The 18,045-nt window shown below is 39.6% G+C and overlaps 1 protein-coding gene across 1 annotated transcript; it reads left to right on the top strand.

The window, feature by feature from the left end:
• Positions 1 to 9,450: 9,450 nt before the first annotated feature.
• On the top strand, positions 9,451 to 15,482 carry LOC117423678 (ficolin-2-like). Its single transcript, XM_034039750.2, has 8 exons — positions 9,451 to 9,595; positions 10,209 to 10,349; positions 11,129 to 11,182; positions 11,444 to 11,494; positions 11,654 to 11,781; positions 12,022 to 12,151; positions 14,060 to 14,194; positions 14,988 to 15,482. The coding sequence occupies exons 1-8, from the start codon at positions 9,466 to 9,468 to the stop codon at positions 15,227 to 15,229; spliced, it is 1,011 nt and encodes a 336-aa protein (XP_033895641.1). The 5' UTR covers positions 9,451 to 9,465; the 3' UTR covers positions 15,230 to 15,482.
• The last annotated feature ends 2,563 nt before the right edge of the window (positions 15,483 to 18,045 follow it).

The following is an 18,045-nucleotide window of genomic DNA, read 5'->3' as shown; positions in this document are numbered from 1 at the left end:
GATTCTCCTTCCCTGGGAGCCTGCTCCATGGCTGAGGGCCTGTTCAGGTTCAGATGACGGATGGTGAGGACATTCCAACTCTACAAGTTACCTGCCGGCTATTCAACAAGGCAAAATAACCATTCTCACTCTGAATAAATAGGAGTAGAGTAATACAAAGAAGTCCTGGCCCATTTTACAATATGCTGTGCTGTGTATGGGTGAGGAGTTCGGATATTTGTTTTAGAGATAGCTGAAATATGTAATAATTAAAGTTATATGCATTGATAAAAAGTCCACATTTAATGATTTGAGTGATGGGTTCAGTATTAAGGTCTGTCATCGTTATGTAGGGATTACAGCCAAGTTAAAGTAAAGGGTTACTCTACATAAACCTTCTGCCAAAACCAGGCTTCTCTTTGAAAAGATGGAATGCATTATTCTTGTTTCTGAAAACAAAACATTTAAAAAACTCACATAAAAACACTTTTATATCTGTTGAAGAAAGATAAACCAAATAGTCAAAAATGTTTGTATTCTCTTTTGTGAGGAAGCAAAACATTTAGTAAATGGAAGAATGTTTTCACCAAACATTGCAAAGTTGTGACGCAAAGAATGCAGTTGGTTTAAACTCTGCCGTGAGCATCTATTAAAAGGGGAGTTAGACAATTGTCTCAACGGTGTCTTGTTTAACTTGACCATTTTATTACATACTGTATCCATGTAGCAGATCTCACATCTTTATATGTGTGTCCTTTTTATTCTGTTTTTGTAAAATAATGTAATTGAAAAACGCTGTTTACATGCATTGAAATATTAATGATCTAAAATACAAAAATAAAAGATAATCTGAAGAACTGAGAGTCACAGCAGTCACTCAGGCACGTGACAATAATAAAGCAGTGACTAACCGATATATGAACTCGATTGATAGGGAATCTCAGGTATTGCCACAGTGACTAACCTATTGTGGCACAGGAGAGGTATGTAAAGGGTACAATAGTAAAGATGTTAATATTGTACATAATAAAAATGTAAAACGGGATGGCACATTATATAAAAAACTCAATTTCCCAACATCAATAGCGCAGCCAGCCAGTGCCGCCTGGGTGGAAGCAGTAGATTTAAAAAGATGACTGAACTAGTGAGAGAAGCGAGAGAGTGGAGAGTAGAAGGATGGAGTAAGAAGAGGGAGGAATGGAGAACACAGAGCGAAGCTCTCTACATCGCATACATTGAACAAGCAGGTAGGACACCTTTAAAAGCAAAGTAGTAAATCTTCTAAATATTATTGATGAGTGCATTAAAAAGATTGTATTCCCTGAGGATACGCAATAATTATTCAGCGGGGTTGTTGTGGATTTACAAAGCAAGCTGTGTGTCTGCAAGTGTTGTGTTTGATAAATCCAACGACCGGGATATACAAAAACAAAGCTTGAAGAAGGGACACTGTGCTGTAAGGAGCCAGGAGCCAGGCTTAAAGCACGGGAATCAGAAAGGATGGAGACAGTGAGTACTTTTTCATACACACCGCGGGAGTCACTGTTTTGTTAATGAATGGGACTGTGGCAGAGCAGGGCTCTGCCCTTAGAATTACTGGCAGGGAAGGAGTTAAATTCTCCTCCCTGCCCAGGTTGATTGTGTCAGGTGGGAGCAATCGGTTAATTCATTATCCAATTAAGGACCCAGCCACCTGGCATAAAAGGAGGCCTCAGCCTCCCATTTGGGGGAGAGAGTTCTGGAAGGAGAAGGAGCGAGTGCTTTGTGTGTGCTGGTTTTCTGTTTGTTTTTGAATCCAGTGAAGGCAACACCCAGCCTGGAAACCTTTATTTTTGTAAGTTTTGCTTTTTGTTTTGAGTTTATTTTATGTTTAAAACCTTTTTGTTTGGCCCTTGTGCCTATTTATTTGATTATTTTTGTTTATTAAAAAACTTTATTTTGAACTTTAAAACTGTCTCTGAGTCTCAAATGTCTGTCATCTTGTTACAGGGACTGTTTAATTTTGGGCTGATGAACCTGCACCAGTTTGGGATTGTAATTATACCACTTTTACCTGTGGAGAAGAGATCCACAGGTCTACCGGTGGGTTGCAATTAATTCATTTCTTTGTGTTAGAGAAGTTTTCAGTCTACTGGTGCTGGTTTTAAAAGGGCAGTGTTTAAATCTCCTGCAATTGTTAACAGGAGTAGAATAACCACTCTGAGACCAGATTTGTTTTAACAAATGTTTATTTTAAGCTATAAAAGCTTTGAGTTATGTCATGTGTGCCAAAGCAGGATGGGTTTCCAACGTGTTCCAGGAGGAGGAGCCCTGTGTACTTGGAATTGTGTTTGTTTCAACTAACACCCAGGTAACAGTAATGTGCTGTTCCTCCAGAAGGGACACCTGTGAGCTGTCCACAGTGCAGTACCAAAATGATCCAAGCGTGGCTGCCTCTACTTACCTGCAAGTTCCAATTCCTCAGCGCCCTCTGGTGGACATTCCAGGAAACCTGTAAAAGTAATAAATAAAAGCAAACGGAGTTCATACAAATGTGGAATGGTACTCCACTTGCCTTGTAACTCTACGCCTGAGGATCCAAGCTGCTGTTGACAAGAACTCTGGAAAATAACTCTGGATTGTGGTGTGTGTGTATAATATATGTAAACATAACTTTGTGTTATTTACATGTTCTAAATTGAGTCAGCAATCCTGCAATTACATGGGCCTCACAGTCCACACTATATAGGAACTTGATTTATAGGAAATATTGGGTATTACCATAGCTATCCTGGTTTGAGCAACATTCAAAAAGAGACATTATGGACAGCTCTAAACACTCTATCACGTACAAAACAATATTTTATTATCCATGGGTATATTTGAGATTTGCAGTCAAAAAGTGGAAAACCTGTTTCCTGTTCTCCTTGATGAGTGTAACAGGTGACGATTGTGTTGAGCCATTGTGAGATTTTAAAGTCTGCTAAGGCATTATTGTTTTGATTATACTGTGTCTGTATAGTAATAAAAATAAATTAAAAAAAAATTTAGTGTTCAGATAGTACTCTGTGATCCAGCACGCTGTCTAATCCAGTCCCAAACGATGCCAAATTGTACAGATTTTACTGCACGCATCCAGAGAACTGCTTGTCCAATTGTGACTTTGTTACAAACACTCATCATGTTTTTGAGCATTTCAGAATCTGATAATAGATGATGTAACGTTTCTCTCTGTTCATCTGTCTTTGCTGATGTCATTTGATGATATTGATTAGGGGTCTGTGTCTGTACATCCTTCCATCTGTATGGCACACGTACATTTTTGGGATAGAGAACCACTTATCCAATTATCGTGAAACTGGGTATTACCACTATCTAGCATAAGATTAATTAGCATTACCTGTAAATAATCACTATTTTTCCAACCCCAGTTGAAGTCAAAATCCCTTTGTTCAGAAGGCATTCATTCAAGATTACTTTTCTTTTTGTAATCAACACTCCCAACACAATTCCCATTGCAAGCCGTATCGGGATACTGCCCCACCAAAGACATAAAAAATCAGAAGGCTCAGGGAAATGACAGGGGAAAAAAAACGATGCCTTTTAAAATTGGTTACGTCTTTAAAAGTAACTCCCCTGAAGTGTAGCTTTTCTTTTAATTGTCTACATAAAAACAATTAATACATTTTGTTTTTTAATTGAACAAAAGTACAAAAAGCCGCAGCAAGCTCCTCCCCCAAGGGATCCCTGTTTCAGGAGCTGCTCTCTCACTCTGCGGAAGTCACATTTCAGCTTCAAGTGAAAGTAAACCATTACCCATCTCCTATTCCATGAACAAGAGCGTGTTCTTATCTATCAGAGGGAAATGTGAATACAACTTGAAAAACCAGAAAGAGAAAAAAATGAGAAGTCTCTTTGGAGTACTGTGTGTAGAGAACACCTTCCTCGAGGTATTTCTTTTCTGTTTTATACAGCTTAAAAATATTTCTAGCTTTTCTATAAAGAAAAATAAACAAGCAAAGAGATCTTCATCACTATCCGGAATTGAGAACTACCACTGTTGAAACATGACATAATAAATTAACCAGAAAAAAACTGTTTCGTCATAACCATTCCAATTTACAACCAAGTGCCAAGATGTGAGACAGTGTCTGATTTTGAAACTGCCTGAATTATAACTGAACTCAATGTGCAAACCAGCTTTAACTGCAGTTAGGCAGCACAACACAGTGAACTCCTTATTAATAATTTGTTTATTTATTTATTTACATTTTTATAGCGCCTTTAGCCAAAAATATACTACTCAATTTGCGAAGGATCAAGAGGTGTTTCATACTGTGCCAATACAGGGATTCAAATCTATATTGTGGAATGCATGTGTGTTTCTTACAATCTTTTATATTTTTACAGAACTTTCCCAGAATTCAATCACGTTATCTGATCTGTACAGTGTTTCCTGGTTGGCCTGCGATATGCATCTAGGAGACAGTGCTGTGGTATGGGGGTTGTATTTGTTCTTTTTCATGATGTGTGTGAATGCAGAGGGACAGTGTGTAGTTAACTGCTATGCACAGAACTACCCCTCCACTCTCTGTCCGTTTCCACCAAACATTACCACCCTGGATCTTACAACAGCATTGAAAAAATACTTAATCAGAATTTCTCAAGTGTCAGAGGGCTGAGAACGCTCCATGTGAAGTTTAATCAAATCAGTGCAGTTGATCATGGGGCTTTTCAAGACAACCCAGAGCTGAAGTAACTGGACATCTCAAACAACAGGCTGCAGAGAATTTCAGCGGTGCCCTTTCGAAACACCTGGCTATCACCTACATGTACAGGGAAATTCACCTAGGACCTCAGTTTGACAGTCTTCAAAACCTCCACATTCTGAAGCTTGGCAAACCTCACATTTCTTCCTTCAGGCAGAACACCTTCCGAGAACTCGGTGGCCTTCCTCAGAAGGAATTTCATCTCGTTACTGGAAACTTGAGGGAATACGAGCAGTCTTTGAAAAGCTGGCTCTGGAGCTAAAAATGTGGCAACATACAGAGCTGATGAAATCTGTGATTGATGACATTGCAAACACAACCAAAAGATTAAACCTCTTACGTGTTGATCTCAAGAGAAGTGAAAAGCTTGTGCCATTGAGTACCTCATTTGAAAATTCCCAAGATACTTCAGTAGGCGTTAAGAATGTTTCTACAAATTCTGTACATTCTTGTGAAGCAGTGGTACTGGGTCAAGCATTGAATAATTAACCTTGGATTCCCTTATTGAACAAAGAGCGTGTGAAATAATAATTCCACATCCTGACCAAATAACATGGAAAATATTGTTTTTGTCCAAAACAATCCAATATCTAATATGTTTACAGAAATAGCAACACTGGTTAAAGTACTGAGGCAGTTAACTCAGTTGTCTATAATGTCAGTCTTACCTTTATACCAAGTGCAGTGTCAAAAGCACTGGACCATTATAAGGCTTTAAGTCTTACCTTTTATACCAAGTGCAGTTTCAAAAGCACTGGACCTTTTAGAGGCTTAGACTGCCTCCCTGCTCTCTGGAGGTCTTGGACTTGAGCTTCAATAATATCACTGTCTTAACTAACATTGAAAAGATGAGAAATCTCACGGAAATCTGGACACAAGGTATTCTGCTAGGCAGAACTGCCCCCTTGTCCTCTCTGGGAATCCACAAAATACTGCCATTTATTTTCAAAGCACATTAACTGAAATTGTAGGCTGGCCTGAAGAGTATATGTGTGCTGTATCACAAAGTCTGAGAGGTGGAGCACTGTGTTCCGTATCCTTGCCCTGGGCACAGTGTAACCATGCTGTTATTACTATTGTGACTGTGGGCTGTGTTGCTGTTGCATTTTGTTTTAAAGTGTTTGATGTCTTGGATGCAAGCCGAGAGCCGGACCATGGCAGAGGGACTTCCAGGGTCGAGCTTTAAGTAGAGCTGTGAGTAAAACATGAGGCTGTGTTGGCGGATGAGATGACCCAAGGGAAGCATGTAGATGTTTTAGAGAAGAGGCCCAAGAACAGATGAAGGACACCACAAGTGACTGGATTTGCGACACCACTGCATCCAGCATAGAAAACAGACTGCATGTGTCCGGATAGGGAAGAGGACATCCAGGAGAGACAGGTTCAAGCCGGTCAAGAAGAATGCCATGATCTGTGGTGTCAAAAGCAGCTGTTAGGTCAAGGAGGACAAGCACAGAGGGAGCATCAGCATTATCAGCATTAAGCAGGAGATCATTTACAATCCGGAGCAGAGCAGTTTCAGTATTGTAATGTGGCCGGAAGCCAGACTGCAGAGATTCAAGCAGATTGTTATCTGTGATATATGCATATATATTGTTGATAGTTTCTATTGTATGTATTTGTGGTATACTGTTGATGAAATAATATGAAATCATGGGTCGAATTTGGATATGTCAATTGCATTATGCTAAATCAATTCTGATATTTATTTAAAAAAAAAAATACATTTTAATTTATGTGGCAGATTGCTGCTGAACATATGTTGCACTGGGGAGGGGCACTCATTCTTTCTGATCGGGATGGGATCAGCCAGGCAGAATACCAGAAGGAAAATAAACTAGACCACACTACTATGTCAGGCAATGAACATGGTTTTTATTAAATATAGGTGATAAACTATACCAGAGCCCGCAGTCACCACTGGAGAGCCTGCAGTCGCTGCTGGAGGGAGAGTAATGCACAGAAACACCAGCAAAAGAGTACCTCCCGCCGCCAGGAAGAGACTGTCCTGCGCTACCAGAGAGAGAGTACCTCATGCCACCAGAGCCCCAGAGAGAGAGCCCCGCACCACCAGAGCCCCAGAGAGAGAGCCCCAGGCCACCAGAGCCCCAGAGAGAGAGAGCTACGCACCACCAGAGCCCCAGAGAGCGAGCCCCAAGCCGCCAGATCCCCAGAGAGAGAGCCCCGCACCACCAGAGCCCCAGAGAGAGAGCCCCGCACCACCAGAGCCCCAGAGAGAGAGCCCCGCTCTGCTAGAGTCCCAGAGAGAGAGCCCCGCTCTACCAGAGTCCCAGATAGAGAGCCCCGCTCTGCGGTGTAACAGCAGGTCAATTTGGGACTGCTTGGAATTAGACGCTGGGGGGGAGGGGAGGGGTAGTGTTTGTGTATTGCTGTGTGTGTGTGCTGTCCTGTTTGCATGCCATTTGTGCCTGTTACCCTGCGTGAGTCTGCGAGTTGAAGCGTGTTTTGTGTCTAGGCAGTGCTGGCAAGCTGCCTGGTGTGTCACGTGCACAATACAGTGGTATGTAGATGGGGTCTGTGTTGGCTGCAGCTCTTTCACTGGTTACCTCAAAAACAGCAGTATCTGAATTTGTTTTTCGTATTTCTTGCACTATGGTTTTTCTGAAACTTGTAGGTCATCATGGTATTCTGTTTCTTTTGTGGTTCCTTTGCAGACCCTCATATTCCTCAGGAACATGATGCACAATGCTGTGTAGACCCTTATAACTGAATATGTTATCAAGCTTTACCTGTAACTAATGTAGTTTAACCATCAAAATTCTAAAAGGTATTGACAATGTCGACCCAAGGGACTTTTTCGACCTGAAAAAATAAACAAGGACCAGGGATCACAAATGGAGATTAGATAAAGGGGCATTCAGAACAGGAAATAGAAGACACTTTTTTACACAGAGAATTGTGAGGGTCTGGAACCAACTCCCCAGTAATGTTGTTGAAGCTGACACCCTGGGATCATTCATGAAGCTGCTTGATGAGATTCTGGGATCAATAAGCTACTAATAACCAAACGAGCAAGATGGGCCGAATGGTCTCCTCTCGTTTGTAAACGTTCTTATGTTCTTTAGTTTTAACAATTAGTGTTTGGTGGTCACGCTTAGCCCCGCCTCCAGTCCATGTGAGGGGCGTGGTTATGAATGTGCCGAAGCACAGCCGTGGGAGCTAGATCTGTACACATCCAACTAGATTGTGTTCTACTTTATTCATTTGTTTCTGTATTAATATCACTATGTAACACAATTTTTGTTCCTGGGTAGTAAGTGTTATTTCCTAATTGCTTATACCTCAAAAGTATAGAAAATGGCTATTATTCCCCACAAACTTTGCTTTTGTGACCAGGACAGTGATATTTTGAAATTTACCTATTTCCAATGAGAAAACAGGCAAATTTGTGTTTTTTGACTACGAAAGATTTAGAAGTGAGTAGTTTTTCAAGATTGACGATTATACTGTAAATCACTTTCACGAATCAGCCCCCAAATGTAGTCTCCCATCATGTTCTTGTTATACTGTCCTTGGTAGCGGCTTTCAAAGTCCAGTATATCCTGGTGGAAGCGCTCGCCTTGCTCCTCTGAGTACTCTCCCATGTTCTCTTTGAATTTATCAAGATGAGCATCAAGGATATGGACTTTGAGGGACATCCTACAGCCCATTGTGCCGTAGTTCTTCACCAGAGTCTCAACTAGCTCCACATAGTTTTCGGCATTGTGATTGCCCAGGAAGCCCCGAACCACTGCGACAAAGCTGTTCCAAGCCGCTTTCTCCTTACTAGTGAGCTTCTTGGGGAATTCATTGCACTCCAGGATCTTCTTTATCTGTGGTCCAACGAAGACACCAACTTTGACCTTTGCCTCAGACAGCTTAGGGAAGAAGTCTTGAAGGTACTTGAAGGCTGCCAACTCCTTAACTAGAGCTCTGACAAATTGTTTCATAAGGCCCAATTTGATGTGCAGTGGTGGCATCAGCACCTTCCGGGGGTCCACCAGTGACTCCCACTTGACGTTGTTCCTCCCCACAGAGAACTCGGTCCGCTGTGGCCAGTCCCGCCTGTGGTAGTGTGCCTTGGTGTCCCTGCTGTCCCAAAGGCAAAGATAGCAGGGAAACTTGGTAAAACCGCCTTGGAGACCCATCAGGAATGCCACCATTTTGAAGTCTCCTATGACCTTGATGCCATCTCAGAAAAATGCAGATATGTATCCACTTAGGCAGCTGGAACTAAACTGAACTGGTGTTCTTAAGGCCCCTGTATTTATACTACTATTTATATTACTGGAAAGTTCTAGAAGTTACTCCAAGTTTACTCAGCACTGAATCTATCTGGAATGTTCTGGAAAATAGGTAAATTTCAAAATATCACTGTCCTGGTCACAAAAGCAAAGTTTGTGGGGAATAATAGCCATTTTCTATACTTTTGAGGCATAAGCAATTAGGAAATAACACTTACTACCCATGAACCAAAAAAAATAATAATAATTGTAACACGGTGTATTCATTGTCCTATACAAAATGGATATGTTTTGTTTTATAGCCTGTATTGGAGCGTCTACCTGTTTTCAATAGTCCTTTAATAATAAACTGAATATCTGAACCTAGCACAAACTATTTGGTTTGGACTCTTCACATTCTTACAGTACACTTAGGAATAGAAATATTTAAGGAGTGGTGATTCAGGTCCAGCCTTGAGTATAAAAATGGGTGTTTCTCGACGGTAAACTTCACAATGATAAAGGACTACAATAGAAAGAGAGGCACTCACACTAATACTAGGAGAATGCTGCTCCAGAAATTAACAACTGTATTACTTATACTGTGCTTTACTTCATACACCAATGCTGAACAAACCTGCCCTGGTAAGTACTGTTACTTATTTTAAAATGTTACGCAGCATTCGTTTTGTTTGCTGGGCGAGGCAGGGGGAAGAGAGGAGAACTTTATCTTCAGTACATGGGTTACAGTGGCAAGGAGACATTCAAATTGGACATTTCAACTTGGGGAGAAAATGGAGGAACAAATAACCTCACTTGGAGTTTTCTAATAATAATAATAATGAATCATTGATCTGCATATCATAAAATACAGGTTGATGTGCTAATGAAGAATAAAGGGGAGGTGGGTTTTAAACCACCATGCATTGGGAGAAATTATAAATGTGAATATGTGAACCCTTGTGAAGCACAATATACAATCTAAACTAGAGAAATTATTAATTGGCCCCTGTCTAAATCAAAGGAAGTGCTGAAATGCAGATTTACCTTTCCTGTACTTTTTCAGCTACTCTTTCCAGTTTGCAGACCTTCTCAGCTCTGTATTTAGTGGGTTTGTATCTTGTGTTCACAGATGCAGTATCTTTCACCGTGATAAGGTTGCATCACTGTATGATTGACCTCTTTATTTTAATCAAACTTCCAGTTTGTTTTCGGTATACACTGATTACTTCTGAATCTGCACTCTCTTGTGTTCCAGAGGTGAAACTGGTGGGTCTGAATAACCAGGAAAGGCTGACTATCCTTCAGGGGTGTCCGGGATTTCCTGGGGTGCCGGGGACCAATGGCATTCCGGGGATACCGGGCAGTAAAGGGGAACAAGGTTCTTTGGGGGCTAAAGGTACAGTAACCCTTAACATGAAACTGAGCTTTCTTTGTGCCAAACAAATGAAGCAATCCGTGCTAATATAAGCCTATTCACATTTCCTGCTATTGACGTCCCTCTAAATTCCAGGAAGTCGATCAACTTTGTAGACAGCTGGAAGTGTTTGTGCTTTTCATTTACGTAACTCTGTCAGGGCTGGGAGTGGGGGAATGCAGCCAATGGCTATCTGTGTTTTCCTTCTTCCATACCCCTTTCATTTCTCCATTGCTAATATGAGTCCACTGCAGATTTAGTTTGTATTGCAATCTTAACACTGAGTTGGATTGCAAACTTAACAAACAAAATGTATGCGATTGAGAAGCAATCAAATACATTAGAAATCTAAAAATATATCCAGAAAAAACACACAAAGCACAAAAATGACATATAAAAAATACACAGCTGTGGGAGCTGTGGCTGTTTGTTTGCACTTGCAGATTGAGTTGTTTATTTGAGGGATAAGAATGGTCTGCCTTTTGTTCGTGTTATGTTTTTCATGACATTTTCGTTGTCTTTATCATGTATTTTTGTTTCATTCATTCTATTCCTGAGTAATCCTGTTATTTTCCAACTTCTTGCTATCAGCATTCCTCCTTTTATTTAGGGATGTTTTCTTACAGGGATGTTTAGTTGGGAGTTTTCTGAGAGTTAGTTCTTGTCAGAACTCTATTATATGTGCAGTAGCTTGAGTAATACCAGTATACAGTAGAGAGTGTACCGGATGTACTTCTAAAAGGTCTTCTATGCTTTTATAGGAGCGAAAGGTGAACCTGGAGCCTTTGGGAAGATGGGTCCTGTTGGTGACAAAGGTGAACAGAATGCTTGAATTCTATAAAACTGTATTTAGATTTCACTGGTGAGGCATATACTTGTGTTCTAGTTTGAACAATATTATCACATTTCAGTTCCTCCAGAAGAGGCACCCGGTGTGCTAGCAAAGGCCTCAAAGGCCTGTCCTCATGTCAACATTTCCTCTGTTCTTATGATAGCTCTGAACAAAGGGGCGTGTGGAGGAGAGAGTGGATCAGGGTGTCTGTTTTCTGAACTACTTTATACTGTGTGCTTTTTAGGAATGAAAGGTGAACCTGGACCAACTGGAATGGTCACACAAGGAGACAAAGGTAAATCTGTTCTATAGAAATATTTAAATGGCAAGGCTTGTGTTATGTGCACATTCTCACGTTACTTTTTCTTCTTGTTACAGTCTGCTAAGAAATAAATAATAATGATGAAAACCTCATTAAAATGACATTTGAATGTATGTTGTGCTATCATTGCAGGCGCTAAGAACTGTAAGGAGCTGCTAGAACAAGGACACACACTGAGTGGCTGGTACACAGTGTACACGGAGAGCAACAAAAGCATCAGTGTGTACTGTGACATGGACACAGACGGAGGAGGCTGGCTTGTAAGTCATCCAACAAACCCTTCCCTCGTTCCTTAGCTCTGAGGTTCCCAACCTGTGGTTAAAAACATCCCCTAATTCGGTAAGTGTGTAAACTTAAATAGGTTCAGAAACCACAGGCTGCCGAGTGACTTTCATTACTCTGCTCGGCTGGAGAGAGTTCAGAGACAGTAATACAGATATGTCACAGTATTTGTTTCTTTCTCAAATTTAATCTTAAAGTTATTGTTGATGCCACTGCAGGTATTCCAGAAACGTATGGATGGATCAGTAGACTTCTTTCGGGACTGGAATTCATACAAGAGAGGATTTGGCAGCAAGTTGGCAGAGTTTTGGCTGGGGAATGACAACATTCATTTATTAACAGAAACAGGTACATTCACTACAGGTTACATACTATCCTGCCTAATGACAGTATTGAGCAACCATCTGGTGGACACAGTGTCTCTGTCATATACATTTATCCTAGCATATCATTGTCCACATACTCTCCAATATGAATTATGAATTCAGAGTGATGTCTATCTGGCTATTTCTACAATGCTAGCTGAAGGCAGAAGCCAAAATATTGCAGCCAAATATTAAAATAAAGTATTTATAGTATTCTGATTCTTTTTTGAAATTTAAATATTAACAGTATTTTGTTTTGCATTGTGTTCAGTTCTACTTAGATATTGACATTTTTGAAGTTGAAGAACACACTGTCTGAAATGTCCTGAACTTACAATTATAATATATCAGTTTATGTAAACTTTGCTTCTCTTTTTACTTTATTTCTTTGTGTAACACCTCCCCGCTCACGGAAGCGTACAAACGCACCACAAACCTGCCTTTAATTCCAAAATATCACAAGATGTAGCAGGTGTTGAATATAAAAGTACTAATGTAGCCTGACTACACATGTTCAGTGCAATAAGGCACCGAACAAATTAAAAATCCTTTAGGTTCTTTTTATTCAGATGACAGATCTAAAAATGTAGGAACAAGGTCGCCAAGAAAATCACAGAGATACATTTTAACAAGCGTTTGTTTATTGTAAACTTCCAATAGCAACACCTAGTTTCAAACGGTACTGATAATAAAACAACAATTCCATTCACCTACTAACAGGTAGCAAGATTTCAAGCAGTTAAACAAGGTTCTCATTATTGAGGTCATGGATTAAAGTGCAAATCAACAACGCTGCTACCCAGCAATACAGTAGAGATACACATTCAAAGACACGGTAAAACTGTCACAATAAAAACAATAATACCACGGTACAAAAGTACAAATACCCCCCCACACACACAATGTCCATGCAGGGGAGGGAACACACAGAGAGCGAGAGAGAAACCAGCATCGCAATATAGCCTATTCTGTGCACTTCTTAAACTCCAATCGACTACCAAATAGGCTAAAAACACTCGATCGCGCTCATTATTCAACACCGGCATACCATAAGCCCAATATTTATTGTCGGGATGCTCCATTTACTGGTCCGTTTCCGTCTCTCTCACTCATCGTTCCCCGCTCCAAACACTGTGTTCCACTCCTGCACAGACATATAAACACCAGGATTGCCATCCTGTTTGTAGAAACATGTGCTATTGATGAAATTGATCAATAATTCAATTACTAGGTGCTCAACAGGGGAAACATAGGGAAGCGGGTGGAGAAGCCAACATAACGTGATACAAATCAATTATCAAAAAGTGTCAGACAACACAAAGCGTGCACTAATCACATCAATTAAACAATCTTATAAAAATAATAACATACAAGTGTAAAATAAATATGAACAGGGCATTCTTGACCCTGTTACATTTGCATATTTCTTTTTTTATTGATTAGATCTTTGTAGGAGTCTGGATTCTTTGTTTTCCAGCTTTGTATTATCAACTCCTCAAATGTTGCTAAGTAACAGGGAATTGATCTACTTGGAGAGAAGTTCAGTTTGGGTGAAGTTTGCAAACTTTCTTAAAAGCTCCTTCGCTGCAGAGTGGTTTTTGATTGCCCTGCCCCCGAGGTATTGTGTGCTTCCCCACCTTTTCACAAAATCAGCTTCTGTGAGTCTTGTTAAGAAGCAGCCCTGCAGGCAGAAAACTACAATAGAGAATTATACAGAAAACAATAATATCAAATGAATCTCTGATCTCTCACGTCTACATGTAAAACTTGAATTCCATCCCAGGGTTCTTGAGGCTCTTGTGGTTTCCAGAACCCCTCAATGAAATGACAGCCTTGTTAAGTACAGTTGGATGTACATTGTGCCTAATATTTACTATTATTATTCTTCCAGGTTCTCATGAATTACGTATTGATTTTGAAGACTTTGACAATGTAAAAACCTTTGCAAAATACCAGTCATTTAAAATCCTGGGGGAATCTGAGAAGTACAAGCTAGTACTGGGTGAATTTACAGGTGGTACCGCTGGTAAGTTTTCTTTTTAATTTCCTAGTGCTATAAAATGTTTATGATTGAAATATAATGCATTTACACCCCCTATGCAAATTGTTTAAATGTGACTAATCTGAACACATACATGTGAGATTTACTGATGGGCCAATTTCTAACTGACAACTCAGATCTATCCTCCTCCAATCACAATTTGACAATATGAATGATTGGCTTTTGAGACAAAAGCACCATTTATATTGAGCCAGATTCACAAAGCCTTAATGAAAGAATGCTTTTTCAAAGGGCCAAATGCAATTCACTTTTAGCCTGATAAACAAATTTAATTTTGCTTTTATTTAAACATCATTTGTGATGCATCAAAATACAAATGTCTTCACAATCACTTATGTACAATTAATAACATTACACCCATTTCACAATGTTATGGGACATGTACTTGAACGCCATTTGAAACCACACTTGTTCATTTCCATCAGCAGTGTATTGAGATCAAATCCATTTCAAGTGGGACGCTGTCAGCTAGGATTGAGGGCTGGCAGATGTCACTCTTGCACTGATGGTGGAGGTTACCTATTGCAGCCCAATGGAAAGAACTCGAGGATTTTATATCTCAAACTGCAGCAAAAAGAAATATGTTTGACTCTTTGTGTAATGTCCTGTTGCTGATTGGACTGTAGACTGGAGATGGAGCTGGCGGCAGCCCCAGTTTGTCATTGTCTTTTATCACAAGAGTACTAAAATTATAGGCACCACTAAAACGTCTGTCTTCCTGTTATAATTTTTTTCTTTAAATCTGTTTTGCCCCTAGATGACTCTCTAGCGTATCATAACGACATGCCATTTTCTACGAAGGATCAAGACGTGTCTTTGAGTAAGTGTCCTGAGACATATAAAGGAGCATGGTGGTATAACAATTGCCATTATTCCAACCTGAACGGTCTTTACCTGAAAGGATCCCATGAGACCTTTGCAGATGGAATCAACTGGAAAACAGGGAAAGGATATAATTATTCCTACAAGTACACTGGTATGAAAATTAGGCCGAGCTAATAAAATAGATCCATTCAGTAAGGTAAATACGGAAATGCTTGCTCCAAATGAGATATTAGTGTAGAGAGCTTCTTGCAGTGTGCATTAGAAAGCTGCAAGTCCTAGCACTGCTTCTGAGAATTACTCTATCATACATTTACCCGCACCTAATTTCAATAATGTTTTTTGCATTCATAAAGCATTGCTTTTCCAGTCTTTGACTTCTGTTGTCATTCCTGGATTGTATAATCATAATAAATAATTTAGCAAGCTATACGTTTAGTAGTTTTTTTTTTATTGCAATTTTTTTCTGTGATTTTGTATTTGTTAAATTGTTCTGAACTTGTGATGTATTGAATTGGCATCTCAGCCCATTGAACTGAATGGAAAGGCAAGGTCTGGACATGAAGCGCAAACCATACTGTTCAGAGACGAACGCCTTGCCGTACAACTGAAGAGCAAACTCTGTAGTCGAGAGGTAGGTATTCTCTTTTGTGAGGAAGCAAAACATTTAGTCAATGAAAGAACGTTTTCACCAAGCAAAAATATTTTCCTCAGGTCGCACAAAGTCATTCATTCAAAACGAATAAGGCCGATTGTCATGTCGTGGCAAGAAATTGACAGTTTTACTCCATTAAAAGAGATGTAATCTTGTCCTATTTACTTGAAAGAAGGAAACATGGACAACAGTAGTTTGTTCACAGCTCTGTCCTCCATTTTATAAACTTGCTGCATTCGTTTACCGTCTTTCTTCAAAATCTCCAGTGCTAGTGTTATTCTACTTCCTTAACAATGATCATCTCTCATCTTGGGATCTTACTGTAAAACGTATTTTCCTCAGGTCGCCTATAATATCAGATTCAATTAAAGCAATTATGATAATTAAAATAGCACACATTCTTACTGCTCCAAATCCAGTAGGTTCCTCATCAAGCTGTGGTTACTATAGCAACGCCTTCAGAAAGAGACTCCCCAGCGTGGTGAGTTGCCACGGTACAAGCAGCCTTTGTGAGGCACTCAAGGTTTGTGCGTCACGCAGCAGTACTTTTATTTTTTTAGGTGAGAAGGAGGCTCAAGCCGTTTATTGTTTACAATAATTAAAATGAGCACAAAATAAAACCATAAAGTGAGGGGAAGGGGACTGGGCGTCAAATGAAAATAAATGATTTGATATTGCTAGTATTTGCTTCCTTTGATCCCTTGTCTCCTCTCTATCGCTCTCTCTCCCCACACACACTCTTCTCTTGCTATCTCCCCTCCTGGACTTGTCCTTGCACTCCCTTATGTGCCCTCTCTTCCCCCACCCTCCGTCTTTCGCATCAAACCTGCACCCCAATTCTCCTCCACACACAAACCCTGCATGCACACACACAACATGCAACCCCTGCACAAACACACACAACATACAACCTCTGCACGCACACACACCCACCATGCCACCATGCAACCCCTGCAAGCACACACACAACATGCAACCCCTGCAAACACACACAACATGCAACCCCTGCACAAACACACACAACATGCAACCTTCTTTTTTTTCTTCATTTATTTACTTTAATATAGTAAGATACAGTAATATTCAAAAAATCAAAATTGCACAATGAACAACAATGAGGCATATACATTCCATAATCAATGAATTAATAATAATAAAAAGAAAATACTTTTTTTTTTTAAATCTATTATCAGGGCTTTTCAATTGCTGCAGAGACCTCCTCCATCCCAACCTCCTTCTCACAATAATTCAAAGAAAAGAATATTGTCAAAAGTCAGTACCACTGAAGGCATCCAATTTTCTGCTAGCTCTCCTGTCTTTACACATCTTCAAAGAATTGAGATATATTTTACAATCAGAGCGAAAATGAGAAAAGTTTGGTTTGGTTTTCATCCATTTGCATTTATGTATGTAATATTTTCCAAATAAAATAATAAAATTTATTAGGAAGAGAAGAGAACGATCATATGACAAATTGTCTATGTTTTCTTCCAATTAACAACGCAGTTCAGTAATGAGTTCCAGGACACACAAGCTTTAGGTCTTGTATAATCTAAGTCTGAGAAGTGCTGTCTTACAAATCTATTACTGCACTTGGAATCAAATAAACTAACATTACGAATACGCAAATCTAGAAAGGCAGAATTTTTGATTGAGAGCAGTTTACATTTATTTAAATTTAGACAAAGACGAGAAGCATTGGTAAAATTGTTTTGGGTATTTAGAGCTCCAGCAACCTGCTCTTTATCTTTCAGAAAAAGAGTCGTGTCATCAGCAAGTTGGCTAATAAGAAATTGATGATCAGCAATATTAATTCCTTCAAATGAATTACTGTATCTTATTAAGATGGAGAGTGTCTCCGCAGTCAAAACAAAAAGAAAGGGGGACAGAGGGCAGCCTTGTCAGATTCCTCTTATTATCTTAAACCTGAGTGACGTACCATTAGAAAGGCCAACTGAGCTATTGTTGTCTCTGTATAGAATCCTAATATAATTCATGAATTGGTTACCAAATTGAAAATATTCCAAAGTTTTAAATAAAAAATAATGCTCTACAGAAGCAAAAGCCTTATAAAAATCTAAGAAAAAAATATAATCATCAGAAGAAATCAAACGTTCATAATCCAACGTTCAAAAACCAGTCGGATATTATTAATGATGTCTGCCCAAGACAAAACCTGACTGACTATTAAATAGGGTAAGGTGCTTTTCAATCTGTTTGACATAATTAAAGCGATAATTTTATAATCTGAATTTAAGAGTGTAATAGGCCGCCAATTATCCCAAACCAGTACATCTTTGGGAATTAATGAGATCAGGCCTTGTCTCATAGCTGGGGG

Source organism: Acipenser ruthenus, chromosome 17 (assembly GCF_902713425.1).
Source record: "Acipenser ruthenus chromosome 17, fAciRut3.2 maternal haplotype, whole genome shotgun sequence".
Classification (NCBI taxonomy): Eukaryota; Metazoa; Chordata; class Actinopteri; order Acipenseriformes; family Acipenseridae; genus Acipenser; species Acipenser ruthenus.
This window is presented reverse-complemented; position numbering and strand designations above follow the sequence as displayed.